The 24,698-nt window shown below is 39.6% G+C and overlaps 1 protein-coding gene and 1 non-coding gene across 5 annotated transcripts in view; one reads left to right on the plus strand and one right to left on the minus strand.

The window, feature by feature from the left end:
• Positions 1 to 24,698, plus strand: part of LOC126268203 (inositol polyphosphate-4-phosphatase type I A) — a 251,957-nt gene that overhangs the window by 218,495 nt on the left and 8,764 nt on the right. For all 4 annotated transcript variants that reach the window (XM_049973825.1, XM_049973826.1, XM_049973827.1 and 1 more), the window contains 3 exons: positions 505 to 833; positions 1,480 to 1,611; positions 22,160 to 22,295. In XM_049973825.1, coding sequence (XP_049829782.1) covers positions 505 to 833; positions 1,480 to 1,611; positions 22,160 to 22,295 — 597 coding nt within the window. The remainder of the gene's footprint in view (positions 1 to 504; positions 834 to 1,479; positions 1,612 to 22,159; positions 22,296 to 24,698) is intronic.
• Trnas-cga (transfer RNA serine (anticodon CGA)) lies at positions 17,785 to 17,859 on the minus strand. The gene has a single exon. It is a non-coding gene; the product is annotated as a tRNA-Ser (tRNA).

Raw genomic sequence — 24,698 nt, forward strand, 5'->3', positions numbered from 1 at the left:
TGTATTCGTAATAATTTTATTCTGTCAGTGATACTTTTGTCTACAGGAATTAGGCTATGGTCCAAAGCATATTTCCCTGCCTAATGTCCATAAAACAAAAACCATTGACAGAAGTACCATACAGCAAAGCTTGCATTGTATGATCACTTTCATTGTTTTTTATGTTCACCATATCATTCAGTTTAAACTAGGCTAGAAAGTTATGCTTATTTTTATAAAATAAGTGATCACTTAAAATAATATAGTTATTTTTTGGAGATATGGGTCCTTACTAAACAATTTGTCATATAACGTTTGTAGAAAATGTGTGCATCACATTGATTCAAGTACTTCCTTTAAAAGGAAGAAAAATGAAAATCACAGTTATTTAATTACCAGTCAGTAATTTCAAACCATAGTATACTGCTTGACATGACAGAATTTTTAAGGTTTCTTGTTGTGGATAAGTAAAGTAACATATGTGAGACCATTTCTCAATGAAGGAAGGATTATTACTGTGTTCAGATCAGGTAGCCAGCAGCAAGAAGCAGGACAGCCACAGCTGCCAGCTCCACGTGTGACTGGTTCCCGGACTGCTCTGACTGTGCTACTTCCTGTCCCTGATGCCGTCTATTCCATGCTACCACTGTCACACCCAGGGGCTGACACTGTTTCATTTAACATCACACCAGTTTATTTCAACATTGGAATTAATGAGATGGCAACTTTGGCTGAAAGCCTGGGCAGCACTCGGCCACAGGAGAAGAGCAATGTTGATAATTTTGACCGTTTAAATGAGTATTACCATCGTTTCCGCAAGTTAAATATACCAGCTGACATGGCAGGTCATAGAGGTAAGATTAGTATGAGGAATGCATGCTAGCTATAATTCTGTCATTCATTTATTCAAAACCAAATTAGTTTAGTAAACTACCTATGCTCATTGTATTGTTGGCTGGTTATACAAAGAAGTAAACTTCCTGTCTAATGTCCCAGTTGCTGATTAGACATGAAAATGTAATAACTCTCTTTCTCTCTTCCTTGGGCTAATAACAATAAGGATAATATTCTGCAAAAATAGTTGTCTGACACATTGAAGTATACAGTTATTACATTCTTGTTTATTTCATGAGTGTTGGAAATTCGAGGATGGAATAAGAATAATATGAAAAGGAACACCTAGGTGTTGAGTTGCAGGCAGGCAAAGTGAAAAAGACTGCTAAACACTTAAGGTGTCAGACAAAAATCTTTCTTCCAAAATGGAAAATACTCATACAAACACAACTCACTCACTCATCAGGGAACTGAGGACCAATGCCTAGAGACAGCAGTGATGTGCTGAAATGTGTGGCAGTCTTTTTCATTGTGTGTGTTAGTGAATCAACAGCCTCTATGTGGTAATGATTTTTCCTTTTCATAATGTTGTTATAAATGAAAATAATGATTTAATGTATATACTCACAACATTTACAGCCGATCTTATTCATTATTTATTTTCAGGCCAGTCTTGTGCTCCATTACAAATGAGTCTTGGAGATCTTGTAGAGAAACTTCGTCAAGCTGTTCATACGAGACAGAGCAAGAATGTTCAAGTCCTGCATTTATCATCTCACATCTGCAGAAGGATGAGAGGTAATGGCCATGTAAGAGATCATAGGGATGGTTGCCTCATATTGTGTGTTCAGATATTCTAAGCATACAGCAATACAAACCAGAAACAAAATGTCACTTAAATGATAGCTTTCAGAAGAGATGGTGTTTTCATCATACAACAGAAGAGAGAAAAGGTTTGGAGGAAACAGAACTGCTTGATAATAAATTAGGAAAGTCAACTATTAACCTAGGTTGTGGAAAATGCAGCAGGACAGTGCAAGAGGCAGTTTAAATTCTCGTTTGGAGGAAACAGAACTGCTTGATAATAAATTAGGAAAGTCAACTATTAACCTAGGTTGTGGAAAATGCAGCAGGACAGTGCAAGAGGCAGTTTAAATTCTCGTTGTGCCTGTTCTTCATTTTATCATGTCTTTTCCAGGATTTGCTTCTTTTTTCTTTCTATTCTTTATCTTTTTCATCTGCCTTGTAGACTGTCCTCTTTTCCATTTCTGTAGCTTTCAAACTTGCTTATTGTTAGTTCCACTCTTATCATGATTCACTTGATTCAAATTTGGGATTACTTTGCTTCGTTATCCTGGAATTGCCTTATTTCTCCATCCTGTCCTCTCTTTGTGATATGGAGGACAATCTATTTAGAAAGATGTTATGGTTTAAATAATGAAAAGTGGGCCAGTTACTTATTTTTTCAGGCTTAGCACAATGTATTTGACAATTTATTCTCATTTTTAATTTAATTGTTTATGTTACATTTGCATGGAGACTATCTGCTTCTCTTGCACTGTGTCTTTTTTAGGTTATACTGCAATCAGAAAACCAGACAAAATAAATCTTGGAGTATTTTCTATATTCTAATGTTAGGGATAGTATTTTCTGATTTTTGAAATTTTCCCGGTATAAAGAGTTTTTCATGAAGGTCTGGGACTGCAGCCAGATATTGTCGACTTCTTGCCATAACATTTCAGCTGACAAACATTCAGCCACCTTAAGGTGAGTTTTTTGCACTGCAGATTGCTAGTTCACCTCACTAATTTTATCCCAGAAATTGTCACAGATACATGTGTAAAGGCAGCTGCTCATGAGTGACCTCTGTTGAATTGGCGTCACACATTCAGAAATCGGATAAGTAAGTGAGTGAGCTTGTTAGTTTCATTCTGTTTTTTACTGAAATGCTGGAACAATGGCCTCACTCCGAAGTTTGCCAGAGTGACACATTTTATCAAGACCAGACAATCTTCAAAGTATGAGTGCATGTCAGCAGTTATTGCGAGAAGATGCTTTTCGATGCTCCAATGTTAATTTAATAGATAAGGTTTTGGACAGTGTGTTGCTGTCAGTGCACAGGAAAGGCAGGAACTTGCACCTACACCTACAACCTTGCCTTTAACTGATTTCATTAGTGTGGTGGAAGAAGCTGTTAGACCTCTTCCAGTGATGCTGCAGAAGAAGTAAGATGTGAAATATTTTCTGCCCTTACAAGTACCCCACCTTAGAACTGTAATGTTTCCTACAAGAGTAATGTCTGCTCCATGGAAAGGGTTGCATCATGCAAACTGTGAGATGATTCTCACTTGATAGTCCTTCCTGCAGATAAGAGAAACGTCATTGTGCTGTTGCCACTTGAGATCTCTGACCAGGAGCTCTATAACTTGTTAAGTGAACCAGTGTACAGGAAGACTGATAAAGACCCTACAGGATGAGTAGAAAGAAAGATGAAAGTGTTGCTGAATTCTTCTTCCCTTCTGCAAGAAGTTGTGAAAGGCTTACGACCCCACAGCTCTGTTCCACCACAGTTATGTGGTCTTGCAAAGATACAGAAAGGAGTCTTCTATTACATCCTATTGTGATCAATATCAGTGCTCCAAGTTATGACTTAGCTGGACATCTTGCATCTTTACTGAGATCTTTTGTGCTCACATCATGTTGTTACCTCCAGTGACTTTGTTAATAGACCAAAGTCATTTTGACTCAGTGAGTCACACTTACCTTTGATGTTGTCTCACTCTTCACTAGGATTCCTCATGTGGATTCACCGTCACTATCAGTAGTAAGTTCAAAACTGGTATAACAGCACTACTCCATGTATCCTTTCCTCAACCTACTTTTTATTCAACATTTAACATTTTGAGCAAATTGATGAGGCAGGCATGGGTAGTCCTCTCTCCCCTGCAGTAGCAAATTTTTTTAAGACTGAGGAGAGGGCACTTGATTTGATAGAACTTAAACCAAAAGTGTTCTCGTGGTGGATGATACGTTTGTAGTGCGGCCCCACAGCATCATACTTTTTGCAGCGTCAGATGTCAATTGACGAGAATATCAAGTTTACAACGGAAGTGGAGAAGGGCAGCTGTTTATAATTTTTGGATGTTTTGGTCAGTCCAAAAATGGATGGATCATTAGGGCATTCCCTTCACCATATGCCTAAACGTATTGATCTGTATTTGCAGGCATTTAGCTGCCACTACCCATCATAAATTATGGGCATCCTTCAAACATTAGTGCACCAGACACATGCTGTGTCTAATTGAGGCAGAAGAAAGAAGATGGAACACCTATAGTCAATGTGAAAATATAATGGATATTCTCCACATTAGATTAGCACAGCTTTAAGCAAGAAGAAACATGATCACCCACAAGACCAAGAGGAGAAGGGCTGCTTCAGATCCAGGGCATTCCTCCCTTACATTGGCAATGTTTCATCAAAATTAAGCAGAACATTAAGAAAATGTCATGTCAGAGTAGTCTTCCACCCAACTACAGATACCAGTGCTCTTCCTGGTTTGGCAAAGAATGGTTTGAGATTGCGGAGGGCTGGAATCTACAGTATACCTTGCCAGTGTGGCAAAGCCTATATTGGTCAGACAGTGTGCACAGTGCATTAAAGATGTGTTGAACATGATTGTCACACTTGCCTTTCGCAGCCCAGTAAGTCAGCCATAGCTAAGCATTTTATCTTTACATTCTCTGGCTTATTCTGCCGTGGAGATTTTGGCCTCAAAGAGATCCTTCTGGGATTCAGTTAATAAGGAATTGGTGAGAATCCATTTATGGCAAGATCTTATTAATCATGACGATGGCTTTCAACTGGATAAGGCATGGGACCTGGTGATTTCTATATCTTCAGAAAGAAAACATTTTGTGGCCAATGACACTGCTAGCAGGAGAAACATTTGAAAAAATTAAATGATTTGTTATCTAGTTTGTCAGGACAATTTTTCTTCCTTGCCTTATGTGGTGTAAAAAATTACCAACTCTTCATTAAATCCATTGTAAGTGATTTGTGGAAGTGGTGGAATATCTTAATATCTTCCAACAGTCAATAACGGTAAAGTAATTTTATAATTGACAACAGTGGAAAATTTAGGATGGAATAATGACAGTATTGTGAATCTGAACCAAAACAGGAAAGTTTCCTTATCCCTATCCAGAACCCAGTACTGTTCTTAAGTTGTTGCCTAGCTCATGGAATGCCCACAAATGGCCGTACCATAAAATTACTCATCACCAGAAGCAACTCCTCCTTCCACAGTGTTCTCTGTCTGTTCAAATTCTGCCAGTCCATAGCCCTCAGCTACCAAGTCCTCCTAAACCATGTAAATCAGGCCCAAACCTCCTAGCATTACGTCCTCTCCATCTGTAAAATCTCCTGCTGTGCTATCCCTAATTCCTGCATCCCATCTCTCACACTGAAACTCTTGCCCTCCAGTAGCTAGAGCAGCAAGCACAGTGCTACCTCAAAAAACTCCAACCGGTTCACCACCTTGGACTACCACTATCTGTGACCTCTACAGCAACCTCCAAATGTCTCCAGCATCCCCTGATAGCAACAAACCCAACCTCACTGACCTACTATTATACCACACCCTTAGAACCTCCTACCTTTCATCCACTGAAAGAACCACTGTCCACCATCTTAAAACTGATCCCAACTTCATAATCCTACCTGCTGACAAAGGCTCCACCATTGTTGTTTTAAACTGCAGATATTACCTGATGGAGGAGCTCGCCAACTGTCAGATTCATCCACCTACAACTAGCTACAGTGACACCATTTCAGAAAGCCAACAGGATCTCCAGTCTCCCCTTAATAGGCCATTCCAGAATGCGTCCCCTGAGCCCCTTCCCTCTTACCTATTACCACTTACCTCTACCTCCACCACCACCTCTTCCCTCTTCACTCTCCCCTCCCCCTCCCCTCTCCCCTCTTCACTCTCCCCTCCCCCTCCCCTTTCCCCTCTACCTCTTTCCTTTCCCCTCTACCTCTTTCCTCTACCTCTCCCTCCCCAACCCCTCCCCTCACTCCTACCGCTTGCTACACTCCTACCTTCTGCATGCTTCCTAGTTCTTAAACCCAATCGATTACAATGCCCCATTGTGCCTGGCTACTGTGACCCCACTGAGAGAATTTCTGCTCTGACCCACACCTTCAGCCTATTACCCTCCCCATTTGAGAGAATGTCTGCTCTGACCAACACCTTCAGCCTATTACCCTCGTATATAAAAGACAGAAACCATTTCTTCCTCTGACTCTCTGGAGTTTCTATTCTTTTACCACACAACATCTTGCTTGTCACTACACCAACATCCGTAATGCCCATGATCATGCCATTATTGAGCACCAACTTTCCCAGTGCCTGACTCTCTTCAAACGTACAAGCTCCTTTCTGGTCATCATGACCAAATATATCCTCACTCACAATTACTTTGCATGTGCAGGCATGATGTACAAACAAATCTATGGTAACCATCATATGCCAACTTATCCATAAGTCATCTTGAGGAGTCGTTTCTAACCACCCAGAGTCCCAAACCCGTCATCTGTTTCAGTTAGTGAAGACATCTTCATGAACCGAATTGAGGATGAGGACACCTATCCATATTCCTCGAGAACCTCAAACTCTCTCCCGAATTTGCTTCACCTGGTCCTCCTCAACCCATCAATTCACCTTTCTCTTTGTTAACCTTCACCTTAGATATGGCCAAATCACTACCTCTATCCATATCAAATGTACCTCCACTTTGACAGCTGCCAGACATTCCATACCATGAAGTCCCTTCCTATAGCCATCCATAGCCATTGCATTTGTAGTACAAATAGTCCCTCCCCAAATATAACAAGGGTCTCATTGAGGCATTCACAGATCAAAATTACCCTCCAGACCTTGTACAGAAACAGATCGCCAGTGCCTTGTCTCTCCAGTCATCACCTCCCACATTCCCACCATCCAGACACAAAGGAGTACTCCACTTGTGACTCAGTACCCCCGAGACTGAAGCAACTGAGTCACGTTCTCCACCAGGGTTTCGACTACCACTCATTGTGCACTGAAATGAGGAATATCCTACCCTGTATGCTTGCCGCCCCTCTCACAATGGTATTCTGGTGCCCAACAAGCCTATGAAATATCCTTGTCCATCAGTACTCCAATCCTGCTCGTAATACCATGCCTCGTGGCTCATATCCCAGCAATAGATCTAGATGTAATACCTGTCCCATACATCCTCCCACCACCACCTAATCTAGTCTGGTCAGAGGCATCACCTGTCCCATCAAAGGTAGAGCTACCTGTGAAAGCAGTCATGTGGTCTAAAAACTAATCTACAACCACTGCACTGCTTTCTGCATGGGCATGACATCCTGCATCCACATGAATGGCTACTGACAAACTGTGGGCAAGAGACAGCTGGCCCATCCAGTTGCAGAAAATGTAAACAACAAAATTTGCTTCACGGCAGTGACTGCTTCACAGCCTGCACCATCTGGATCCTTTCTGCCAACACCACCTTTTCTGAATTGAGCAGGTGGGAACTTTCCCCGCAGTATATCATATATTCCCCTAACTCCTTTGGTGTCAACCTTTGATAGTCTCTGCCCTTCACCCACCTATCCCTTTCCTCACTCCCATTCCATCACTAAACAGCCTTCTCTTCTACCAATGCACCTGCTGGTCTTTTTCTCTTCCTCTACTTCTTCCCCTCCCCTACCTGGAGTGCACCCAGCAGCTGTACCCTGACCCCACCACTTTCCTGCATTCCACAAACAGCACTACACCTTCCCCCATCACTGTGCTATTATCCCCTCCCCCAACCACCGATGACCTCATAGTTCGGTCCCTTTCCCCTTCTTTTAAACTAACTAACTAATCTCCCCCAACCCAGCCTTCTCCTTACTCCCATCAGGCACAGTTGCTGTTCACAGTCAGACCTCAGCAGTGAGAGACAGTGGTCAGGTGCATGAGTTGTGTGTGTGTGTGTGTGTGTGTGTGTGTGTGTGTGTGTGTGTGTGTGTGTGCGCGCGCGTGCGTGCGTGTGTGCGTGTGTGTTTTCCCCATTTGAAGAAGGCCTTTTGGCAAAAAGTTCAAATGTATAGCTGTTTTTTCTTGTCATACCCCTCAGCAGCTCGTCATCTCTTTTATAACTAACAGCTTTATGTCAATGCAATCCAAAGAAATGTAACACTTCAACTGCGTACAAACTCTCTGTGAAATCATACTGTCATAATATCTTATTAGAACAGTGTGAGTGATAATAGGCATGTGTGTGATATTCTGTGTAATGGATGAGGCACAATCCTTGTAAGTAGACATCAGCATATCAAACAAAAAGTTACAAGATGCAATTTGTCTGATTCCAATTCCATTATGACCCTCAAAAAGACAGTGAAAGATAGGCAGAAAATCCTATATCAAAAAGTCACAAAAAATATTTATGTGGTGAAATGCGCTATGCTCTTAAAAATGAGAATAAATACTTCAAATGTATTGTGCTGAGCATGAAAAAATCAGTAACTGGTGCTATTTTTCATTATTTAAATCATGAATGACACACTTACGGGCTTTGCGTAAACATCATTTATGTTGAATGAAGTTAAATGTGTGACTTTTATTAATGCATGTATCTGCCAAGACTTGGTAAGTAAAAGTACTTTTTATCTCTGTTGATATTTCACCTAGTAATACTAGTTGAGTTGGGGACGTCCTAGGAGAGTTACACAAAATACCTGAGAATAGCGAGAGCAGTTACTTTTAAAATTTCACAATCATATTCATTTTTCAGTGTTTTATCTGGTAGTGCCATAGTTCTCTGCTTATTATTGCACCATGAAAGATATTTGTGTATTCTCAGACATTTGGTGAGTAATATTTCATTAGATTACAGCATTCGAGAAAAATGCAATAATGATGATGGGCAGGTAACATTGTCAAACTCATTTTAGGGAAGTCTTTAAGCAACATACAAAACATTTCATTCTATTTACACCACAGTGAATCAAATATTGACAACCTTATGAACATGATGTTTGGAACCTGCAGCAAACTATATATTCAACACAAGACACAAGATGAACATCCAAAAACATCAACTTCAGGCCTTTCATCCTATCAATGGTACCTGGAATAGGTGTGCCAGTATTATCTGTAGGATAGTAGGGCCATTATTGATTGCTTGCAACACAATCAAATTTATTCTCATATGATAACTAAAGCAAAAACAAACTCATCAACCACTATACAGATAGCCACTGATCATCCAAAAAATGATGACTACACACAAAATGCCATGTTGGTACACCTTTGGCATGAAAAGCAGCTGCAATTCATTATGATGTAGATCCTAAAAGTTGTGGTGTTCAGTCAAAAAGAGATGCTGCAAAATGACCACACAAAAATAATATAATTTCTGTAGATTATACCCAGATGGTTAGTATGTTCGTGACCTTGCACTTTCGATATTTGATATGGGTTTGAAGTCATTGGTACTACATTAGTTAGAATTCATTGTAATGCTCCTTAAATTCAGTATTGTATTTTTTTCAGTTTCTCTTTGTGTATTTCATAAGTAAATAATCCACATGTGTACTGCCAGTTATTAATATCTAAATAGTACAATATTACAGCAATTGATCCCATCCATTCCCACAGAGGCACATCGACGAGTCAACTGACATAGCATCCGGGATTTGGAGACCATCCCCACTCCATGACAAGAGTCACAGCGGTGGCAGAAATGGCTTCATTAATCCTAGGGTTCAGTTCCCTGTGTTTGTTGAAAATTTTGCTCTTGGTCCTAATTAAATCGAGAGCAAAGTTTTCTTTGAGGGGACATTCTACAAGCTGTTAGTAGGGATTGCAATGGGCAGCCTCAACTTGCTGCTTCGGAGTACGTCAACAACACATTCATAATAGGGCTACATGGAACAGAAGAGCTGCACAGATTCCTTGTGAATCTCAGCTCCATTCACCTGAATGTCAGATTGATGAGAGAGATGCAATTGGATGGTGATCTGAATGTATTGGTGAAGAGGAAGGCAGATGGACCTTTGGGTCACAATATAAATACATCAAAAAAAGTTTTGCATTACCCCATCTTCCAGAACTCCTGAAGATAGATGTTGACTGTGGATATTGTATCACAGACACAGTTCATTTGACTGTTCAGAGATGTCGCTAAATTCACCCAAAGATGTAAACAACCATGCATGAGTATTGCCTATTAGATGGAGGGGGTCCGACAGCTGATCAGTTCCAGTCATTACACCAGGAAGGAGGTACACGGCTCTTGTTGTCTGTAGTTCAACCATGCCTAGACGGTCAATCCGCAGTTCGATTGCATCCACTTTGTTACTTTGTGGCAGAAAGGGCTCTCGACAAGAGAAATGTTCAGGCGTCTCGGAGTGAACCAAAGTGATGTTGTTCGGACGTGGAGGAGATATAGAGAGAGACAGGAACAGTCGATGACATGCCTCGCTCAGGCCACCCAAGGGCTGCTACTGAAGTGGATGACCACTGCCTATGGATTACGGCTCAGAGGAACCCTGACGGCAATGCCACCATGTTGAATAATGCTCTTCGTGCAGCCACAGGATGTTGTATTACGATACAAACTGTGCGGAATGGGCTGCATGATGCGCTACTTCACACCCAACATCCATTGCGAGGTCCATTTTTGCAACCATAACACCATGTAGCGCCGTACAGATGGGCTCAACAACATGCCAAATGGACTGCTCAGGATTGGCATCACATTCTCTTCACCGATGAGTGTCGCATATGCCTTCAACCAGACAATCGTCAGAGACGTGTTCGGGTGCAACCCGGTCAGGCTGAACACCTTAGACACACTGTCCAGCAATTGTAGCAAGATGGAGGTTTCTTGTTGTTTTTGGGTGGCATTATGTGGGGCTGATGTATACCACTGGTGGTCATGGAAGGCGCCATAACGGCTGTACGATACGTGAATGCCATCCTCCGAAAGATAGTGCAACCATATCAGCAGCATATTGGTGAGGCATTCATCTTCATGGGTGACAATTCACACCCCCATTGTGCATGTCTTGTGAATGGCTTCCTCCAGGATAATGACATCGCTCAACTAGAGTGGCCAGTATGTTCTCCAGACATGAACTATATTGAACATTCCTGGGATAGACTGAAAAGGGCTTTTTAAGGACAATGTGACCCACCAACCGCTCTGAGGGATCTACGCCGAATTGCCGTTGAGGAGTGGGACAATCTGGACCAACAGTGCCTTGACGAACTAGTGGATAGTATGCCATGACAAATACAGGCATGCATTAATGCAAGGGGACACGCTACTAGGTATTGGCGGTACCGGTGTGTACAGCAGTTTCGATCACCACCTCTGAAGGGCTCACTCTATGGTGGTACAATGTGCAGTGTGTGGTTTTCATGAGCAGTAAAAAAGGCGGAAATGATGTTTATGTTGATCTCTATACCAATTTTTTGTACAGGTTGCGGAACTCTCAGAACTGAGGCGAGGCAAAACTTTTTTTGATGTGTGTGTATTGCAATAAGACTCTCACAGATTGTACCTGTATGTTCAGAGCTGCGATCAGCTGGCACAGAGAACTGGTGTACTTAAAAACATAGTACACTCTGTGTACCAAAAAAAAAAAAATCTCGACTAAAAATTAGAACACTTGAAGACAGCCTGCAAGAAAATGGCTACATTGGAAGGCAAATTCAATGGTCACTACATATAACACCTACTTCACTATTGTCAAAGATTGTGGAGGAGCAGGAACTACATTATGCCACTATATTTGTGCCATACACTGGGCATTATCGAGTAAAGCAGGATGCCTTGTCCAGAAACAAAATATTATGACTATGTTCTGCCCACCCACTAAGGCATGAGCACTACAACAGAGTGTCATGGAAGATCTTCCATTTCACAAAACTAGAGTATATGAAATGCTATCCAGTGTGCCAAATCATACATTGGATAGATCATGTATACTATGAAAGATCACCACCAAGATCATCAGTGGTGTCATCATATGAAACAGCCCTGTGGTTCACTTGTCTCAGAACATTGCCATTCCAAAATACATGATGTGTGTTATGAAAGTATCAGTCCTGGCTTCCACATCTCTTTACTTGGACTGCATTTCTAAGGAATCTATTGAAATTTGAACAAGGGACTAACTTATCAACAATGACATTGTTTAGAACTTCAGTAAAGCTTGAAACCATGCTCCTCTTTTAATTGGGACCAGTAACAAAAAATTTTCTACAAACGTGGGAATTGACTCTTTGAACAGACCGAGCTTCTGCTGCCACCGTGCAATGCATGTCATAGTGAGCAGGCTGCATGCAGAATTCCAGATACTACAGCAGTCAAAATGCTGCCACGCCTGTAGGAAGACTTGCCGATGGGACACAGGGTGGGAGTTATGTGGCATAGGGGTTTAAGAACCCTCGAACCACAAGGTGGTCAGTTCATCAGCCACCTGATGTAATAAGTGTAATTTTGTCACCACCTGCCTATTTACATTGTTCAGTGAATATATGTATTAAACACTCTCTGTAAAGATGATTGCCATCACCATCTTCAGGCATTTGACACATACCCACATACTTAGATAAATCCCATTTCTAGACATTCCGTCATCAACTCTGTGAATCTCTGCTTAGGAGACGCATAATGATGACGAAGTCAAAAATCATCTTAAAACAACTAAGTTCAGTTACGTAGACAAGAACAACAACAACAATAATAATAAATAAATAAAAGTATGGCGAGATCAACAGGGTCACACACTTTAAGTACGTAGTTGAAGTTCCTGAACTGACATGAAAGGAGAAAATTGCCCAGAACACTAGGTTATTGAAAATGAAGAGAGCCTTATCCGAAACTCTGGGTATTTATAACAAAGAAATGTCTCCACCTGCACCAAAATTCGTCACTACAACACTATAATCAAACCTTAGGTGCTCTACGCCAATGAGACACTGATGTTACACACAAAGGCCGACCATGATGACATTGTCACACAGGAAAGAAAAATCATTAGGAAAATTATTGGGCCAAAACTCACGGACGATGGATATAGGCTTCACTCCAGGGACACCACAGAGAAGTTCAACATCAGAAAGAAGCGACTAAAATTTTATGACACATAAGCAGACTCCCACAAACCAGACTCACCAACAGAATCCTCAGGTACATCCAGAGAATCAAGACCACTACACCTTGGATGACACAAGTCAAAATTGATCTGGAAAGAGCTCAGATAGATTCAGTGGACATCATGGACAAATACGTCTATAGACACAAGGTGAACAAGTGGGAAGTGATGTCAGTTATAACAGCACCTAAAGCCCAAAGGCCAAAGTGGACGGAAGAAAGGAAGAGGGCATTTGGTGAACGAATGAAGGAGTACTGGAAGAACAGGAAGAAGAAATAGTCATGAATTTTTTGTGTGGTCTGATAAAAGGCCTGCAACGTGTGTAATAATAATAATAATAATAATAATAATAATAATAATAATAATAATTGCTGCTTTTGGTAGGGACAAATCTTCCCAGTGACATATAAAAAGAGAATATTTGTTGTTAAAATCTTATTTTAATCTACATTTCCTTCAGTGCACTCTCTCCAGCATTCACACTTTTGTGCTAAAATTAGTCTAAAAATTTGTGTAACCCTATTTGAGAAAGTGCCTTCATCTGTTGCCTCACATTGTGGATCAGTTCTCTAAATGTTGTCCTTTCTGTCTTGTTTTTAGCCATAAGAGCCAGTAGAAGTTGATAGTATGTAGAATCTTAAACTTAAGTAAAAGTGTTGATAAAACAATTTTAAATCATTTTGAGTGGTTACTAACTAATGAGCAGGGATGTTTCCTTAAAATTCGTGGTTGCTTCCTTGTAATAGCATCATGTAGGCAGCTGAAGACATTCTTATAGGTATCTGGCCTTTGAACATGAATATCAAAATATATTTGTGTCTTCTGTAATACTCTTGTCTTGTTCGTGTCTTACCTGGGGAATTTTAAAAATAAAAGTAAACTGATATTACTTCTTCTTAATGTCTTTTTCTGTACCACAGGCCACTATTTCAATAGTACCAAAAGTTCCAAATCTTAAGGGACACTGTATTTACTATTCACTGCTTTCCATTTAGTTTCATTTCTGCGGGGTTGTTTGCTAATGTGGCTGGCTATTCTCCATTGTGAAGATGCTCACATGCCTTTAACACCATAATATTTTGATTTCTCTGATAGAATTCAGCTATTACCACAGTCAAAGGCATTAGCAAGGTCACTGAAACTGCCAACAGGATAACTTTTCTTGTTTAGTTCTACCAAAACAGAGTAGGACCATGTATTGCTTTCTACAGAGAGAACCGTACTGAGCAGTTGAACACCTGCTTTGTCTTACTATGTTCTTGTTATTCTTGTTGGGAATTTTATTGGGGGAACGAAACAGGGTGGTACATCAGTATGACGTGTGTCCCAAATCACTATTATCGGAGCTGGAGTCACTACATACAAAAACTTCCAGTATTGGTGTTGTTGTTGTCGTCTTAAGTCCATGCTAGTCTGTCCTGTGCAATGCTCTTCAGTACTTGAGAGCACTTCCTTTAATTGCATTTGAGGTTTAAAAAACTTCTCATTCAGGCCTGTACACAATGGGAACTTGACTCTTTTACGTGATCTCCCAGGTTTTCTCAGTGCAATTGATTAATAGTGTGCTTCTGAGCGTTCTGCCAAGTTGTTGTTTACATTTCCTGCATAATGTTTTGATGACTGACCGAGCTATCTTCTTCAGGTGCTGCGAGTTCTGCTGTTATGAGTACTTGCTGTCTGGGCTCCAACCAGACTGTGAGCTACTACTGCTCACAGGCCACTACTTATAGCAGTGTTCTATCCTTGATGCCCATTACACCCTTTCATGTAATGTTAAAGAAAACCTAGGTCTCTGAAAATTAGGTGTGCATCACATTCCACATGAATGTGGCATGTTTGACACATGGCAGCCTATCAGAATAGTCAAGGAGAAATGCTAGGAACGTTGATGTTGTACCTCACTAAAACAACAAAGCAAATCAGCTGTTGCTATGTACTGCCTTGAATATAATCATGAAATGAAATATGTTGAGACCAGTACCATGGTGCAAATGCCAAGTTTCTGGGACTGCATAATTAAGGTGTGCATCAAAATAAAGATCTCAGAAAATGTAATAAACAGGGCTGGCAGTTTCAATTTAAATAATGCTTGTGGTTCAGCACTCAGTTTATTAAAATCTCACCTGCCATCACATCCACCAGAGTTGGAAAACTCGGAGAGAATTCGAATTTCAAGGAATACCAATGCGAGCTCTGAAAAGCAAAGGAGCATCAACAATGCTTCACCCAGAGCACGTCTTTATTACTCAAAGAGTGACAATCTTCAAATTTGTTTTGAGGAAGTTCTCAGTGATGTACCCTATGATGCCATTCTCAGTTGTAATGTTGAGTTTACAGTCACTCTCTCCTCCCCAATAACCACTGCATGATCTTCTTTATCAAGATATTTCCCCAGGGAGCTTAAATTACAGGTTAAAAATGCCATTTGCTTTGTATCACTACCAACGGAGTTATGTATTGGTTCTGACATTCTCCTCATGACTGCCCGCTAGAATAAGGACTTCCTAGGTATTTTTAATTACTTTTGGTGTACTACTACTGAAACAGCCCTTTTAAATAAAGGCCTAAAATATAATTTAAAGCTTACTCTAAATGATGTAAACATCAAATGCATAATAGCCAATGTTGAAATTGCAATGAAATGTTCTCATTTGAATGTCAGCTGTTCACAAAATTGGCTTAGAAACTAAAGACATAATCACCAAACACAAAAGTAAAAGTAAGAGATAATGAATCCCAAATAGTTAAAAAATGTTAATGACAAGCTTACAATTAATAAAGCAATTGTAACAATGCCAGATAAATGTAATATGTTGGTCCTTGTTAATGAAAGTGATTACATATAAAAGAGTTTAATGTTTTTCAGTGGAAATGGCACTTCCGAAATTAACAAAGATCCAACTCCAAAATTTCAAAATACAGTTAAAAGACTGATAAAGACTGATTGATGATAATAGTCTTCTTGTTTTACCGATAGAAAAATCTTCATTGAAGACAATGAATCAGCAGTTACCTAAATTAAGATCCCAATAAGCCTACATAAGCCTAATATGTCAATTACTCCAAGTGTTAGCAATATGAACTGTCCATTGAACAACCTAAAGAAAAAACTAAATGATATTTTGAAAGCTTTTTAGGTTTTTAAAGAGAATTTTATAAGAAAGGACAGCTATGAATTGGCATAGTAAATCTACAATGTTGAAATTCCTGACGTTGCAAGATTTGTCTCATTAGGCAGTACAAACCAGTAAACTAACATACCAATTAGTCATGTAAATAAAATAGAAAGAAACTTCCACATGGGAAAAATATATTTAAAACAAAGATTCCAAGACTTACCCAGCGGGAAAGCGCCGGTAGACAGGCACAATAAATAAAACACACAAACACACACACAGAATTTCTAGCTTTCGCAACCAACGATTGCTTCTTCAGGAAAGAGGGAAGGAGAGGGAAAGACAAAAGGCTGTGGGTTTTAAGGGAGAGGGTAAAACCCACATCCTTTCGTCTTTCCCTCTCCTTCCCTCTTTCCTGAAGAAGCAATCGTTGGTTGCGAAAGCTAGAAATTCTGTGTGTGTGTTTTATTTATTGTGCCTGTCTACCAGCGCTTTCCCGCTTGGTAAGTCTTGGAATCTTTGTTTTTAATATGCCAATTAGTCAGTTAGTTAGTTCGTGTTCCATTGATTAATCTCATGGCAACCTTTATGATGTGGAACGTGTCAAGTGCATAAGAAATGCACACATGAATGAAGGCTCTCTCTCTCTCTCTCTCTCTCTCTCTCTCTCTCTCTTCTTCTTTCTTTCTTTCTTTCTTTCTTTCTTTTTCTTTTTTTTAAGAAAACTCTTAAAATTTTTATTACCTACTCCATTTCCTTAAATGGCACAAAATGCATATATTATACCTATAGATTTATTTATTCCTGTTCAAGACTTTGTCTGTGGTATAGAAGGAGTTGTCAAGAGGTATGATTTCAGTTTATTTTTATAACTGTTACTGCTATCTATCAGACTTTTTACATCATTTGGTAATTTATGGAAAAGTTTTACAGCTATGTATTATACCCCTTTCTGTGCCAAAGATAGGTTAAGTAGAGGGAAATGTAAGTCTTCCTTTCTTCTGGTATTATAATCATGAATGTCACTGTTGTTTTTAAACTGGTCCTTGTTGTTGAGAACAAATTTCATTATTGAGTAAATGTACTGTGGGGCTCTTCTAAGAATTCCTAACCTTTTAAAGAGATGCCCACAAGATGTGCAACTGTGAGCCCCATACATTATTCTAACCACTTTCTTTCGAGCAGTGCATACTTTTTGCCTAAGTGTTGAGTTACCCCAAAATATTATTCCATATGACATCAGAGAGTGAAAATATGAAAAGACGTTTGCTTGCTAATTTCTATATCCTCAAAATTCGCAGTTATTCTGATTGCAAAAGTTGCTGAACCTAGTCACTTTAGGAGATCCAAAATATAAATTTTCCAGTTCATGTTCCAGTCACTGAAACAATAGCCATTATTAAAAATAATTTACTTCAAAATAAGATTATTAGTACAGAAGAAATAACTGAGGTCATTGAGTTACTTGACTGTGCTGTTGCTTTCAACTACATGTCATTCAATGGCAAAATCTATTACCAGAAAGATGGATTAGCAGTGGGCAATTCACTAGCAGGTACCATAGTTGACATCTTTGTTTCCAGAATGAGATTTTCACTCTGCAGCGGAGTGTGCGCTGATATGAAACTTCCTGGCAGATTAAAACTGTGTTCCCGACCGAGGCTCGAACTCGGGACCTTTGCCTTTCGCGGGCAAGTGCTCTACCAACTGAGCTACCGAAGCACGACTCACGCCCGGTACTCACAGCTTTACTTCTGCCAGTACCTCGTCTCCTACCTTCCAAACTTTACAGAAGCTCTCCTGCGAGACATGCAGAACCAGCACTCCTGAAAGAAAGGATATTGCGGAGACATGGCTTAGCCACAGCCTGGGGGATGTTTCCAGAATGAGATTTTCACTCTGCAGCGGAGTGTGCGCTGATATGAAACTTCCTGGCAGATTAAAACTGTGTGCCCGACCGAGACTCGAACTCGGGACCTTTGCCTTTCGCAAGTTTGACATCTTTGTTAATCATGTAGAATTGCAATTTTTTCAAAGATAATCTACAGATCATGAATAAAATTTTACATTATAAGAGATACATTGATGATATTCCATTGCTATATAAAAGTTCCAGAGACGAGCTGGACTCACTGACATTCTAAATAATGTTCAGTCTGATATGGCTTGTACAATAGAACACAGAAATAACAAAAGCATTAACTTGTTAGGTCTAACTGTTTCACATTGCAGCATAACATCACAGTCACTCAGAAGGATGTATAACAAATAATTGAAAAGTTAAAGAATTGTTGCTTAACACATTAGAAGAGATAAAAATTTATACTTACTACAAAAATAAACCCTCATGCATACTCAATGAGCAGCTAGACTTCAGAGAAAAATATTTCCATAATCTTTTTGAAACTTACTATAGAATGGTTCTGCCCTTGTGCTCCTCTTTTATTCTTTCTTTTACTTTTTATGGCATCGTTTCATGTTTGTAATAAACTGTGTGCACTTAATTTTAATCTTTTTATTTATTTATTCTAAGTTCGTGACTCTTAATAGGCCCAGTTTGTCTTAAATGCCACCCTTTATGCTGCATGATGATTTTGCTGTAAGCTGACTAAAGTACTCTATTTTACTTCTGTGCATATTTATTCCACTTTTATTTCTCTAAGTAACAATTGTAACATCGTGATCACTGCTATTTTACAGACGTTTTGTGAGTGTTGACAACTGCAGTCACAGTATCTTTTAACTTTTGACTGATTATGTATTTGTTTTACATTTATGAGTACTTAGATGGGTCCTTAGTGTATTATATCGTAATGACAATAACTTGTGTTTCTATACTTCCAACATTTTGCATGCCTATTTCATGGAGTAATTGTAAACAGACATGTTCAGTTTTGGTTTAAACTTCAGTTTTCTTATGCTCATTTTTTTATGTGTGTGATTGCCTCGATGCGTTGGTGAGATTTTGGGCCGTTGTTCTTTTGATGTAACTAATAAACACATCAAAAAAAGTTTTGCATCAACCTGTTTCCCAGAACACCTGAAGATAGACATTGACTGTGGATATTGTATAACAGATGCAGTCCCTTTGACTGTTCAAAGATGCCACTAAATCTCCCCAAAGATGTAAACAACCATGCATGAGCAGCACCTATTTGATGGAAGGGGTCCGACAGCTGATCAGTTCCAGTCATTCCACTAGGAAGGATGTACATGGCTCTTGTTGTCTGTAGTTCAACCATGCCTAGACAGTAAACACCGCGGTTTGGTTGCATCTGCATTGTTACTTTGTGTGAGAAAGGGGTCTCAACAGGGGAAGTATCCAAGTGTCTCGGAGTGAACCAAAGTGATGTTCGGACATGGAACAGATAACAGAGAGAGACAGGAACTGTCGATAACATGCCTCACTCAAGCCACCCAAGGGCTACTGCTGAAGAGGATGATCGCTACCTACGGATTAGGGCTCGGAGGAACCCTGATATCAATGCCACCATTTTGCATAATCCTTTCGTGCTGCCACAGGATGTCATGTTACAACTCAAACCATGCGGAATGGGCTGCATGATACACAACTTCACTCCCGATGTCCATTGCAAGGTCCATCTTCTCAACAACGGCACCATGCAGCGCGGTACAGATGGGCCCAGCAACATGCCGAATGGACTGCTTGGATTGGGATCATGTTCTCTTCATTGATGAGTGTAGCATATCCCTTCAACCAGACAATCATCGCAGACATGTTTGGAGGCAAACCAGTCAGTCTGAATGCCTTGACACACTGTACAGCGAGTGCAGCTAGGTGAAGGTTCCCTGCCGTTTTGGGGTGGCATTATGTGGGGCCGACGTACGCCGCTGGTGGTCAAGGTAGGCACCATAACGGCTGTACGATATGTGAATTCCATTCTCTGAACAATAGTTAAACCATATTGACAGCATATTAACGAGGCATTTGTCTTCATGGATGACAATTCGTGCCCCCATCGTGCACATCTAGTGAATGACATTCTCTAAGATAATGACATTGCTCGACTAGAGTGGCCACCGTGTTCTCCAGACATGAAACCTATTGAACATGCATGGGATAGATTGGAAAGAGCTTTTTATGGACGACATTACCCACAAACTATTCTGAGTGATCTAAGCCGAATCACCATTGAGGAGTGGAACAATCTGGACCCACAGAGCCTTGATGAACTGCTGGATAGTATGCCACAACGAATACAGGCATGCATCAATGCAAGAGGATGTGCTATTGGGTATTAGAGTTACCAGTGTGTATAGCAATCTTGACCACCACCTCTGAAGGTCTTGCTTGTATGGTCGTGCAACATGCAATGTGTGGTTTAAATGAGCAATAAATTTCCTGTACAGGTTCGGGAACTCTTGGAACCGAGGTGATGCAAAACTTTTTTTTTATGTGTGTATTTTTTCATGCTTTAGGTATCATGTATCCTACTTTACTTGTTACCATGTTGTTTACTTGGTGAAAGTCATCTAGAGGATCTGACACATAGCATGACACTAATCATACTTGCACAACAATATTTTGTAAAAACAAGTCACTGTTACAACTTTGCAATCTGCACCTGTGAAACGTGAATTCGATGTGTCGATGATAAGCAACAGTGTCAGTCAAGCTGTATTTCCACTGCCACTATGACCTAGGAGGAGTATGCAATACCTGGCATGCATTTCTACATGTCGATCCGCATGCAGTATGTTTTTGACATCCAGCTGTGGTCACAGCTCTGAAATTCTCTTTTGCTGGAAGGTGCACATCAATATGGCCATGCCATCTCCATGGGGACCAGTATCATTGATTAACCGCAATTTTTGCTGCTATACAATGTATAAGTGCACAGTAAATCCCCACAGATGGCCGTCGGTGTTCTCACAACTGATTATGATTGGTTCCCTCTTTTTCACACATATTTTTATCACAGACTGATGAAATACTGTTTATACCAGTCACTTTATATAATATAAGCGGGCCAGCCGGTGTGGCTAAGCAGTTCTAGTCCCTTCAGTCTGGAACCGCACGATTGCAATGGTCGAAGGTTCAAATCCTGCCTCGGGCAAGGCTGTGTGTGATGTCCTTAGGTTAATTAGGTTTAAGTAGTTCTAAGTTCTAGGGGACTGGTGACCTCAGATGTCCCATAGTGCTCAGAACCATTTGAACCATTTTATAATATAAGGAACCTATTTCTTCTAATATAAGACACGTGTTTCTTCACTTGTTATTAGTTTCTTATGTAATCATTCTGTATATACCTTATTGTAACAACTGTTTTACATCCTGTATGCCTGATTGGCTATCGCTGATGTAATTCGGTGTAGAGCGGGTGGAGCATCATGTATTTAAATAACAGCTGCATTGCTCTCCTTAACAGTTGACATTCATGGAATTCATAACATCTGATCCATTCACCACCACTGCCCACCGCCATGGGTATAATTTACTCTTTTTATTATTTATTACATAAGATCTGTATTATTTATTACTACTGTTTGTACACATCCCTCTTAATTCATTGTGTGTTCATATTTCAATAAGATGTCTGAAGATGTTCGGTAACTGACTGAAACCAGTAACCACAAAAATTAAGGTTTCTTGTGTTCAAGACTTTATGTTCATTTTAAGGAAACACCCTTCCTTCACATGAAAGTGAAAATGGAATACCATATCTGTTATATTTGTAATTTTTATAAAAGCATGATTTTAGGTTTGCGGTTCATGTACCCACATGTTATGCAAACTTAAATAAATATTTGTTCTTCAAGTCAGGGGAAGTGGCGGTGGGGAGGGGGGGGGGGGGGGGCAGCAGCAGACATTTTTTCTTTTTTTCTCCAAGGGCATTAGGAGTCCTAAATATGACCTGATTATAACTAAGGCATTTCATGTAAGCTCGTGTTACACTTGCATGCTATATGATAATGTACAACATTGTTAATACCTCTGTATTCATGATAGAGATTTTTCTTTCATGTTACTTACTGAATATTACTGTGTTGTTAAACACAGGTTTACGCTTCACTAGCTGCAAGAGTGCCAAAGATCGCACTGGAATGTCTGTAACTTTAGAACAATGTCAGATTCTTGTCACGGAGTATGATTTGGCAGAACATGAATTCCGCAGAGCTTTGGACTGCATGAGGAGGTCAGTATGTATGCATATATAGTGTTGCCTGTAATTGCAGTAAGGATTCATAAGAAAGTAATAAGAAGTGACTTAGTAAAGATAGTAGTATGAATCTGTGCTAATTGACACTGTTTGATTACCACAAATTCATACAGTTCATGTGAATTTCAGTCACATTATGTCATTTTACTCTGAAAATCTGTACCATAGATAGTACTTTGAACATATCAAGATTTTTATGTAAGAAAAAGTAATACAATTGTACTGTACGTATATTGAAACTATGAATGTGCAAAACAAGAAGAGAAATAACAGGCCTAGCATTCGGGCAAAGAGACTATTTGTAGCACATGGATAGAAGTCAGCTGGGAAATTTTCATTTTTCAGCTATTCACAGCTACTCACAATATCTGAAGAATAATATCTGTAGATTTGATTATTATATAGGCATTTGGTGTATTGAAAGGAATTCTTTTCTCAAATGATGATTTGTGATTATGTTCAATTTCGTACACTATTAATGCATCCAAGGGCTAATCCATGCAGTGGAATCATTCAGGTTTAAAAACTAGAAAATTTCAACCTATCACAATCAACACGGAATATCATGGCAACTGTGTTTTCAGACAAAAATGTGTTTATGATGGGTTCCATGTAGCTAGTAACTTCAGAAGTGTATCAGCTCTCACTTTTGAAATGTACTGTCCAGTGCAAATAATACAACATGCTGAGTTATTGACTTGCCTTGTGCCACTGACATTAATATCTGTGCATTATTGTGAACATTGCCCAACTTCAGCTGCGTATTTCTTGAATGCCTGATCTCGTACTTCATTTTATCACCTTCTCTTACATCTCATCAGATTAGTTACTTATCATTTTGAGGTTTCTGTTGGTAATTTTTGACACAAAGGCAAAAGAATCCCATCCAGAAACTTAAAAAAGCGTTTTCTGTTATATCAAAACTGCTTAAACAAAGAAAGTGCTTACAAATAAAAATGAATATTAGAACATAAGTATATGTGTAAGTCACGGAACAGATTATTAGCATACATCTTTTTAAATCCTAACAAAGTGTTTTTCAAGCACTTTCAATGCACTATATCTCATAGCTATAGTTTGTAATAAATGACTTTTCCTTATGGACGTCTTCTGAAAGGTAATCCATTTTTCTGTGCCCTTTTTAAGGCAGCCATTGGTGTTATATGTTAGGTACCATAATTCATATAGTAACACAATGCACTTAGTTTTTGTGTGATTTTATAAATGTGTTTGCTGAAATCTTTCTGCCTGTGACAACATACAGGATATGGCCTACCAAAATCAGTTGTTTATATGTTGATAGTATATGGCCCAAGAATATTTGTGGTTTTCCTGGATTTGTAGAACCAACTTAATCATTAACTCACACAATAACAAGGAGGAGGGGGATGGGTGAAGGGAAATTTGTGCACACCTTTTCAAAGTATTTTAATCTGGTCTGGTACTTAATGTTTTAAAATTTTGAAAAAAATGTTGTTTTTGATTACTTCTTATATCAGATTCTGCAACTGTTTTAAAATTTCTCAGTAAAACTTAATGCTACAATTTAAGTGTTAGTGGTGAATGTGACTTTAACAAGAGCAGGAATTGTCTGCTGGGGGAGCAACTCTTAAAACAAAGTTTTTGAAAACAAACAATGGAAAACCCAGGATAGAATAATGACAGTATTATGAAAAGGATAGATTGCTACTCACCATATAGCGGATATGTGGAGTCGCACATAGGAACAACGAAAGGACTGTCAGACTATAAGTGTTTGGCCAAAAAGGCTTTCATCGAAATTACACAACCCCCCCCCCCCCCCCCGTCCCCCACAGCGCGCGCGCGCACACACACACACACACACACACACACACACACACACACACACACACACACACACACACACACACCTGATCACAGTGTCTGGATGCCGAGTTGTGTGTGTGTGTGTGTGTGTGTGTGCGTGTGTGCGTGTGTGCGTGCGTGCGTGCACGCGTGTGTGTGAGAGAGTGCTAATTTGGATGGAGACCTTTTTCGCTGAAGGCGTATCTGAGATAATACGGAAAACTTATATTGGCGTGACGTAAAGTACATATTCTATTTCCGGTATGGTATGTTACACTCATATAGAGAGGCCCTATAACAGACCATATTGCAAGACGTTTCCCAAGACAGAAAGTTAAAGATGTGTTTTGAACTAGCTAGTAGTGCACTAATACACAAAGAAAGTGCATGTAAGGACAAGTACAGTAATGCAGAAGTATATGAAATGATTTTCCAAAATTGTCAAAGCATGTACACTGACCAAATTGGGAGAGCATTTAAAATATGTTACAAGGAACATTGCTGTTTAAATTCAAATCGCACAGCATTGTATGCACAGTTGAGAACAAATAA

Source organism: Schistocerca gregaria, chromosome 4 (assembly GCF_023897955.1).
Source record: "Schistocerca gregaria isolate iqSchGreg1 chromosome 4, iqSchGreg1.2, whole genome shotgun sequence".
Lineage (NCBI taxonomy): Eukaryota > Metazoa > Arthropoda > Insecta > Orthoptera > Acrididae > Schistocerca > Schistocerca gregaria.